Source organism: Colossoma macropomum, unplaced genomic scaffold (genome assembly GCF_904425465.1).
Source record: "Colossoma macropomum unplaced genomic scaffold, Colossoma_macropomum, whole genome shotgun sequence".
Classification (NCBI taxonomy): domain Eukaryota; kingdom Metazoa; phylum Chordata; class Actinopteri; order Characiformes; family Serrasalmidae; genus Colossoma; species Colossoma macropomum.
Window position 1 is genome coordinate 2086713 of NW_023494791.1, and position 11028 is coordinate 2097740.

The 11028-nt window shown below is 40.1% G+C and overlaps 1 protein-coding gene across 1 annotated transcript in view; it reads right to left on the minus strand.

The window, feature by feature from the left end:
• The window catches only part of anapc1 (anaphase promoting complex subunit 1), a 118391-nt gene extending 109137 nt beyond the window's left edge, over positions 1-9254 (minus strand). Inside the window, exons 1-5 of the mRNA XM_036573632.1 lie at positions 9068-9254; positions 5094-5330; positions 2810-2971; positions 1659-1701; positions 1421-1521 (exon numbers count right to left, since the gene is read on the minus strand). Coding sequence (XP_036429525.1) covers positions 1421-1521; positions 1659-1701; positions 2810-2971; positions 5094-5306 — 519 coding nt within the window. The 5' untranslated portion in view covers positions 5307-5330; positions 9068-9254. The remainder of the gene's footprint in view (positions 1-1420; positions 1522-1658; positions 1702-2809; positions 2972-5093; positions 5331-9067) is intronic.
• Between the last annotated feature and the right edge of the window lie 1774 nt (positions 9255-11028).

Sequence of the window (11028 nt, forward strand, 5' to 3'; positions counted from 1 at the left end):
AAACAAACTTTCCCGTTCAAGTGAATTAGCTTTTTCGCCAGGCTGTATTTTGCTTGTGTTCGGTGTGACCATAGCTTTATACCAAGTCCTTTATAAAGTCTCTCCTTATGCACACACGACATCTTAAAATGATGCACTGCAGCTAAAATAAAAGAGAACAACATATCCTATAATGACCCCCTACCTGACTGAGCGATATACTGGCCCACACTGACCACTCATCAACTAATCATCATTTGATCAGAAGTTCTATGAAAATGTTAGTGAATGTTAAATTTGCAAGAAGCTGCTGTGTGTTAATGCAGCCTCGCCATCTGCCTACATGCAATGCTATAAAATTTCAAACTAGAATAAGTATGAATGGACACTCAAACTGAGCATTAGCAGCTACAATATGCTAAAATATGCAAGAAAAACTATGTTAACCTCTTCAACTCCTTGAGACCACCGGTGGTTCCAAAACCCACTTCGTCATATTCTTCATAACTTTCATATTTCATAAGCTACATTCTAAAGGTGGGGGTCGTATTAGAGCTGTAACTGTCTTCTTTCCAGTCAAATAGATGGGTGATGTAATTTTAAACCCTTATAATAAAAGAAGCTGAACTCAATTTCTTTTTCTACTGAAAGTCGACCCATTTTTCCACAAATCTGGGCTATAAACTATAAACAGATGGCGTCTCTTCAGTGATCTGCTCTGTAAACATTATTTTTATAAAATAATACAAAGAGCGTCTAAGATTTTTGGCTTTCAGCAGTAAATTGTAAGCATATAGAAATATGTGTGATCATAAAACATATGTTCTGTTAATTTGAGGGGAACTTTTAAAAAAATAAACAAATAAAATAGAAATGTACATTTATTTCATGCAGTTACTGAATAATTTGCCTTATGATTTGGTCATCTAAACTCAGATGGACAAACAAAAAATATACCCTGGTCAATAAGAGCTCAAATTATGCAATCTCTGTGGTTTACACTTTTCCAGGACTTCAATTATATTTCCAGGACATCTGAGCGAATAATCCAGGTGATTTCCATGACTGGAAAACTAATTTCCAAGGAACTTTGGATTACTGATATATTATAATCACTTATAGTACTTTTTTAGACTACCTGCCTGAGATTTTCTTTTCAAATATTACATTATATTACTACTTAATTCTCTATGTTTTATAGTTTTCTTAGTTATTAGGCAAAAAATCTACAGTTTTAATTTTTACAGCTTCCTACAAATTATTTAAACATGTGAAGTTCATACATCATGCACTGTCACACATGGACCTGCAACAAAATTGTTTGTCATTACTAATGAAAACAGTGCTTCTAGTCACATGAACAGCAGGTTTAAGCGTTCTATAATTATGGTGCATTAAAAAAAAGAAGCACTCAAACACGTCATACTGCAGAGCTGCGTACCTGAAATGGCAGAGGAGAGATGAAGTCCTTCCCACTCACAGTGTGGACATTCACACACATGCTCTGGACTATGCAGACACTCTGTTCAATTATGTCCTTTTCTGAAGTACAAAAACAGGGAATATTTCAATACGTAGTACAAAAATAAACAAAGTGTATTAATATTCACAACTTTTTCAAAGGGTCACAATTATGGGCACATTTAATTACAATATCAGACGACGTAAAAGGTGCTTACCGTCTTTACGGGATTGAGGAACGGTGAAATTACACCACAAGGCCTGCAGAGGAGCATTAGAGAAGAACACATGCAGTTTCTCATGACAGTCCTTTACTTTAGGCATAACAATACTTGACTTTACTGGATGGGTGGAATGGATGGGTGGATGGGCAGAAGGGTGGTGGGTGGAAGGGCAAAAGGGTGGATGGATGGATGAATGGAAGTGTGTATGGGAGGGTGGGTGGATGGATGGGTGGATGGAGGGGGGGATAGGTGGAAGTGTGGATGGGTGGGTGAAAGGGTGGAATGAGGGGGTGGATGGGTGGAAGGGCAAAAGGGTGGGTGGATGGATGGATAGATGGATGGATGGATGGATGGATGGAGGATGGATGTACGGTGGATGAATGGATGGGTAGAAGGATGCATGGGTGGTTGGATGGATGGATGGGGGATGAATGGATGGGTAGAAGGATGCATGGGTGGATGGATGGATGGATGGGGGATGAATGGATGGGTAGAAGGATGCATGGGTGGGTGGATGGATGGATGGATGGATGGATGGATGGAGGATGGATGTATGGTGGATAAATGGATGGGCAGAAGGATGCATGGGTGGTTGGATGGATGTGTGGAAGTGTGTATGGGAGGGTGGGTGGATAGATGGATGTATGGGGGATGAATGGATGGGTAGAAGGATGCATGGGTGGATGGATGGATGGATGGATGGATGGATGGATGGGAAGAAGTGCTGAGTGATGTACTCAAAGTTCAGAGCATGTTTTTAAAGTAACACTACACACTGATAGAGATGCACCTAATAATCCATCTGGATTATAATTGCAAAGAAATATAGTATTTACTGTAGAGGATTACAAACGCAGTAAAATGAATAAAATTAATAAAAAAAACAATCAAAAACCTCAGTGCAGCAACCCAGCATCACCCAGACACTCTGCTTTTTCAGAGCACAATAAGTACACCATCAAATATCGTTCACATTGAAAGATCTGTCATTTTTTTAACAATTAATGCTAATTAATGCTAATATTATTCCGATATCATCATTCATGCATCAGCATACATATATTGTAAAAATATCTTCAAGTTCAACAATATTATATTTCAGCCACAATCTCATAACTCTCCAACTCTCCCAGTATTGTGTTTACCTGCTGAACCAGGCTGTCCACTGTGAAAGCTTTGTACACGTAGGAGGCCTGGCTCTTGCTCCCGCGACTCCAGATGACCATGTGTCCGGCCACATACAGCTCCTCCTCATATTCGGCTTCATCGGTCGTGACAGTGGAGCCTTTCCTAAGCTGCCAGGATTCCTGAAGAACAATGTAGATTAGTGGGCATTTTGTTTTCCCAAAAACTACAAGAAAAGTGACTTAATTTGTGGCACAATCTTGAAGACACTTCAACACTCAGGCTTCACAGGTTGAAACTAGGGCTGGGAGTCGACCCCAAAAACAGACATTTCTCCGATTCCAGGCATTTGGGAACAGAGTGTCAACTCTAAAGTTGAACTCGATTCCACACAGAGACAATAAGTCCAGCTGTATTTTAGTTATATGAAGAGGAGATTAAATCAAGTGGAAAACAAAGTAAAACAGGGAGAAACAAAACATTGACTTATGAACAAGGCCGCCACTTTGGCCCTGTAAAATTACGGGATACTCGATAAGTGACTTGTTTTTTTTTCTAAATTCAGTTAATGATAGATATGATCACAATGCAGTCTAAGTTATATAGACGTCAGTTCTACTATAGGACCTAATCTTCTTCAGTTATCACGCTGCGGTGCTGCTGAGTGCCCAAACATGTCAACAACAGGGCACCTTTCATAAACAATCCCTACACTGAGGGCAATCTGAACTAATCAAACCCATTCTTTATAGACAGAAGACTTGACTGGATAAAAAGAAACAGTTCAAACTTCGTCATCACTGTCAAAGAAAAACAAGTATCTCCAAAACAGCGAGTTTACAGGAGACGGCAAAAAACATTCTCTGCTTAATGTAAATTTAAAAAATGAGATTATATTTCAAGTAATTTTGGAGCATTTCTATTGGCCCATTTTTAATGACACTTTCACACAACGTAAAGGACATCTGATTTTCTAAAATTACGTCAAAAATGCAGATACTTGTTGTTTTGTTTTTGGACTGTAACGATATGAAAGCTCCTGGATTCCAGGACATTTTGCATCCAGGATTAGGCCTGGCACAATTATTACAGACACTCCAATCTACAATTATTTGAGATGATTATAACTGCAGCAAAAAGTTAATCATCAGCAAAAAGTTCATGAAGGAGAAAGCCCAATCCAGGAATGGCAATCATTTTTAATGGACAGAAGTCCAAAATCCAGGACAATCCAGGAAAATCCTGGATGGGTGTCCATGAACATTACCACTAAACTGAAACAGCTACTTACCTGACGTAACTGACAGAAGAGAATTAGGTATTTAGTCAGTCCCTGTTAGTCAGCAAGATCCCTTTACTGGCTGAGATCAAACAGAATTTACAGTATATCACACTCTTTAATTTTTGCCAGGTTTAATTCTATGAGTCACAGGATCGAGAGCACCATATGGAATCTACCCCACTGATTGTCATCACCTGGAATCGGAATTGGAGTCAACACCCATCTGAAGAGGCAGGGGTCCAATCACATTTCTTCTTTTTACCCCTACCCCTTGTTTTCGAGTGCTGCCCCTTGGAACTGAGTTACAGGGTAGTGGTTGAAATCTTCCCTCTGAAATGGGACCCTCAAATAAAAAGAGCATCACTTCATTAACAGCTACCAGCGCTGCTCTGTAGGCGACCCTGCCAGTCTGCAGTGACAGCAGAGGAGGGTAAAGTTCAGCTCCTCACTGCTGGGCTTCAGTTACATTTAGGGCATCATATGCCTTCAAAGAGGGGGGCAATTATTTATTATCACCCATCACTAATTCTTCAGTGATATGAAGCTGAAGTCAGATATTCTCCAGATTCTTGTTTGAATTTTCCCGTTCCACCTTAAATGGTGCAGCAGTTCTGATGCCTGAGGCGCCTGAATGTAACTGCTCCACCATTTAAGGTGGAACGGGAAAACTCGACCAAGAAGCTGGTGAATATCTGACCGATACATCAGCACTACTAGTGATTTTTATGCTTGTTATAAAAAAAGAGAACCATAAAACACTGATTTTAAGATAATACAATGGTTATCGTAATTATTCTCACATTTGTGGGTTTCTTTGGTCTCTTGTTCTCTTGTTGTTTTTTTTCTCATATCTCTCTGTTTGGAGTCTCTGAAAAACCTCTGTTTGGAGGGTCATGTAGCCCCAACACTTCGCCCTACCCCTCTATCTCAGGTGGTAGGGGCGAGGCGTGAAATGGGATTGGGCCTTTGTCTACTGAGGCTGCCATACAGTGGTGAGTGTAGTGCAGGACAGGTCTGGCTACCTTCTGGCGCTCTTGTAGGCTGACCTCCTGGAGGGATCCTACGAGTCCGGCCGCTCCGTCTGAGGACCAGAGCTCCGAGGCGGGCTGCAGCTGGCGCAGCTGGAGGTTCACGGCGTTCGGGTGATTCTTGCAGTGCTCACGACCGAACGGGACAAACAACTGCAATTCCCCGGCGGCTATCATTGTGGCTCTCTCTTCATACACGTTCGACATGAGTTCCCAATATCAGCATTATTTCTGTGAGAGACATTAAAAACACTCATTAAAAACACTTTTAGTAGTTTTAGTACACACTGCTATAACCTAGGAATAAGCCAGATAGTAATAAGTCGTTTGTGTAGTTACTGAATAATAAGTCTTAGTACATCAAAAGCCTGGTAATTCGCTGTCGGACAGAAAACCTCGTATCCCCAAAATGGTGACTATACAGTAACAGTAAAGTTTTAATGGAAGTCAGTGTGAAATGATTTTATTCCTATTTATTTTGGGCCTTTTCTGTTGGTCCACTGTTCACTGAATTGTAACAGAATGTTAAGGGCAGCTAGTATTTGTTTAGTATATGAAATATGAAAAACAACAAAAATGGAGATAGAAAGTTTTGCTCTGACAGCGATGATGCTGTGATAAATTATGTTATTATGCTAATTTGTGTTCCAATATGCTTTTCTGAAGTCAAGTCAAGTGGCTTTTATTGTCATTCCATCTGTGTACAAAGACACAGGGGAGCGAAATTACGTTCCTCCAGGACCAACACGGTGCAACACGGAACAAAACAGACAGTATAGACGAAGTGCAAACGTGCAGACGTGAGTGTGCAAACATTAAACTAGAAACAATACAATAAATACGATAAGTAAAACAGACAGACACAGTAAACAGACAGGACAGTGCAGCGACAACACAGCACTCATTTCTGAGCTCATTTCTGACGTATCATGAATATCGTCAGTACATAAAAACACCGACTAACCACGTTTCATTACAGAGAGAGCATAACCAGGCCTGTTTAATTGGATATAGTGCAGTGCAGTTTGTAAAACATTGAATAAAATAATTGTAATTGTACATTTATTATTATTATTATTATTATTATTATTATTTTTCTGTTCAAAATTTTTAATCTCAAAAAACTGAAATATTGCGATGCACATCATGCATCACTAAAATGCCTTGAAGTACTACAAAAATCTACTATAGTGACACTTCATCGGTTTTACAATGCAAGATATGCCATGGTATTTATTTTTTCAGACATCTGATCAGTTGAACAGAGACTAAATCTACCAAAAACTGTGAACACAATGATTTTTATTCATTATTTGGCACTAAATCTCTCTAAAACTGTCTTTGTAATGCAACATGCAGTTGGTCAGAGTCTACAAGTACTGACGATACACACCGATCAGGCATAACATTCTGACCACCTCCTTGTTTCTACGCTCATTGTCCAGTTTATCAGCTCCACTTACTATATAGGTGCACTTTGTAGTTCTACAGTTACAGACTGTAGTCCATCTGTTTCTCTGATACTTTGTTAGCCCCCTTTTACCCTGTTCTTCAGTGCTCAGGACCCCCATGGACCCTCACAGAGCAGGTACTATTTGGGTGGTGGATCATTCTCAGCACTGCAGTAACACTGACGTGGTGGTGTGTTAGTGTGTGTTGCGCTGGTCTGAGTGGATCAGACACAGCAGTGCTGCTGGAGCTTTTAAACACCTCAGTGTCGCTGCTGGACTGAGAATAGTCCACCAACCAAAAATATCCAGCCAACAGCGTCCTGTGACCACTGATGAAGGACTAGAGGATGACCAACACAAACTGTGCAGCAGCAGATGAGCTATCGTCTCTGACTTTACATCTACAAGGTAGGAGTGTCTAATGATATAAGGTCACATGAAGTTCAACTTTTCCATCTCACCTTAAATGTCAACAGTTATCTCTATGAAGCTCCGAAACCAGGATGTAACTGCCACATCATTTAAGGTGGAACGGAAAATTTGAATAAGAAGCAGGCGCATAAAACGAGAAGAAATGGTCACTCCACATAAACAAGCTTGAAGTTTAAATTGTAAAGAGATAAAAACAAATTACAGAAAGGTTTTTGGCCCAAAGAGGTCAGCAATTTAATGGAAAATCAGAAACAGAATCAGAATCAAGCTTTATTGGCCAGGTTTGCTTACACATATAAGGAATTTGGTTTTGGCTACAGGAGCTCACAGGCATTTACATGTAGTAAATAAAATAAAATAAAAATAAAATAAAATAAAACAAGCATTCCTACATCACTCACTCACTCACACACACACACACACGTTTGTCTTGCTATAGGTTTCTATTGATTTTTGTCTTACTGTAGCTAAATAACACTACACCTAAACCTAACCCTAACCTAAACTCAGTATGCAAAAGGCACTTTTTCTCCTCTTTTAGTTTTCAAATAAAAAAAGTAATTGTGGTATAAAAAGCACATGCTCAAGTGTGGACCAGCAAAACAATCTCCTCTCTGACTAATACACACTGTACATCATAACTATTACTGTAATGACACTTCCACTAAGCACTTTACACTGTAATACTGATCGAACTCTGAATTAGTCAGGTCTATAATGTGTGCTTTTAGTTTACCTCATACCACTCAGTACCTGCTGTCGTTAACACAACAAATCTGTCTCATATGCCACGTAAACATGTAAATACATATACTTTCATTTTATTTCTCTTGTACTTTAACTCATGTCTAGACGTATTTCTGTCTTCTATTTTTCTGCATAGTATATGTAAGTTTATGTGCAATTATATGTGTTGCTACTGATCAATAAAATCAATAAAGTTCTATCTATCTATTAGGGGTGCGCAAAAAAATCTATTCTTAGATGCATCGCGATGCGGACGTGAACGATTCTGAATCGATTCACAAATGTCAAAAATCGATTTTCTAAATATTTAATTTATAACGTAATGTTGACGCAACGCAAAAGGCGGAACTTGGAAGTGTGGAACTGCAGCGCCCGGACAGTCTGTGGCGGCACATAACAAAAACACTACTGGATGAGTGAGAAATCTGACCGGCTCCCTCTGCATTAAAGCCAGGTTAGATCAGGAGTCACAACACAAATGATAAGAAGAGACATTTTGTCCTTTCAACAAAGATCAAACCACCTTGGGCACCACAACGGGAGAATTTGAAAGAGAAGCGACTTCATCTTCGCCACTTTTTACTGTTTGACAGTCTCTTGCTGCAGATTTAACATACCAGGAAACTGCGTTGCTTATAAATGCGAATAACGCATCGCTGCTTTGTGACCTGCAGTCTGCACGCCGGTTCTCTGTCGTTGCAAAACACGGCTTTCATGCTATGTTGCACACCCGTCTCAAAGATACTTTACTGACACAGCGACACTCTCTACAACGAGACCAAAACCGAAGCGATACTTTCTGTAGAGTGATTAGCTGAGCCTCACACAAGCATTTCAGTGCATAAATGTCCTGACATGTTGTGCAAATGACAACTAAACTTGAACTCGAAACTTGAGCTCACACAGTGAGAAAATATAAATGCTATATAGAAAAAGAGGATGCATCGATAATCGTTTCATAATCGCATCGCAGCCTCTGAATCGTAATCGAAAAGAATCGAATCGTGAGGTGCCTAGAGACTCCCACCCCTAATATACATATCTATCTATATATTCCTATCATAGTGAGGACGTGGGGTCCTCACAAGTGTAGCACTACAAGAACACACACATACACAGAGCCATACCTGCAACTCTTTCAAGGCGCAAATGAACCGGAAAACGTGAGAACGTGTTAACTGCTGACTAAACGACCTAAGGTTAGTTGTTTATCCAGATGTGCTGATGTGAATCAGTGTAAACACTGACTCGGCGCACATCTGGCTGAGATGCACTCGGAGCCCGGCACAGCTAGCCAGCACGCCAGCGTTAGCACGGGAGCTATCAGAGCAAACTGACCTGTTAATAAGGAATATTCAGGCTCGTATCTCGGAGTCCGCTCCTCTCCTGTGGTCAGTTCCTCCCCGCTGGACTGCACGGACAGCTAAACCCGGCATAAACGCATCTAAACGCAGCGCGGAGCCATCAGAAGACAGTAAACACACACTTTCAAATGAACGCGGACATCTTGCTGTCCCGTGATACTCTCCACCCCAGCGCGGCCAATCAGGAGAGGGCGCGGGAGGAGACGCGCTCAACTCCGCCGATCTCTAAATCATGCGCGCCGAACAGAGTGCGTGTTAGATTAAGGAAATCATTCCATCCAAATGATATACATGCAAGTAAAACGATCCGCACTGCGCCAGCGACTCCATCGTTCCAGCGGTCCATCGTAGACACTTCTACACACTTAAAGGGGAACTCCACCGATATTTCAAAATTTTCCGAATAATTAAGTGGTTAAGATGTAAACAGAGTCGTTCAGAGTGGTTTGGTGTGAAACGCTCCGTTCTAGAGAAACTAACCAAGTCAGAATTGTTCACAGTGGGGGTGATAGGAACCAGACGTCTTCTTCTACACACTTACAGGGGAACTCCACCGATATTTCAAAATTTCTGAATAATTAAGTGGTTAAGGTTCTTTAATTTTTCTTTAGTAAAGACAATGGTTCTATTTAGAACCATGTGCCCTATATAGGACCATTTGAATGCTTAAAGGGTTCTTTGCATGGCGAAATATTTCTTCTGACTGGTGGAGAATGTGTTGTTATGGTTCTATACAGAACCTGTTTGAAAGGTTTAAAAAATTTTTTGCATAATTCAGTGGTTGAGATGTGATTCAGAGTGGTTTGGGGTGATACGCTCCGTTCAAGAGAAACTAATCGAGTCAGAATTGTTCACAGTGGTGGTGACAGGAACCAGACGTCCACCTCTAAAAGCTCCCTCACAGAAAGTTACTACATGAAATGGTTATGAATTCACTGCCTGATGACTGAGACACTGTTTTATGATAGTTTTGTGACGACTTTTTGGTCTAAAACATATTTTACTCGGTTTATTTGAATCCATTCATGGTGGAGGTGTAATAGTCCTCAAATAAAGCTCATTTTCCCATCATCAATATTCTATATAAACTCAGAAGACTCGTGTAGGTTCACTGGTGGTTCTGGATAGTAAATAAAATGTCTGTATTTGTGTTGTAGTCATGGCGACCCCTGGTTCCTATCACCACCACTGTAAAGACATCTGAACCATTTCACACCAAACCACTCTGACACACTCTGTTTACACTATACAGAATTTTTTAAAAATTGGTGGAATTCCCCTTTAAAGGCCTTTTTATGTGCCGTTTTCTTTAACAACGTCTTCTTACAAAACAATCTGAGTGCTTAATGTAAAGTTTACAGTTACAGCAGTTTTGTTCCTCATATTGCAGCATTGAACACGCTTTATTTATTTAAACTGAACATGTGCATTATTTCCGCACTAATAAAACCTGCTTCTGCATCAGTGTAAGCTTATATACTTTATTTATGAGAGAATTATATTCTATTTCAAAGGAAATTTCACTTTTTCTCCAAAATTTCTTCATAATTCAGTGGTTGTGATGTAAACAAAGAGTGGTTAGGTGTGAAATGCTTTATTGAGAAGCTTAACCAGCTCAATCACAATGTCTACAATGCAATAAAGCCTTTTTATAGTGATAAAGCAGAAATAAGAAGTTTTCTCTGGGGACTATTTTGCCTCACAGTGCCCTTTACATGGCGTATCCCTCCACCATGAATGGATTTTAGGGCCAAAATCTTCTCAAAACTCATAAAACAGTGTCTCAGTCATCAAGCAGTGAATTCATAACCATTTCATGTAGGAACTTTCTGTGAGGAAGCTTTTAGAGGTGGACGTCTGGTTCCTATCACCACCACTGTGAACAGTTCTGACTCGGTAAGTTTCTCTGAGCGTTTCACACCAAACCACTCTGAA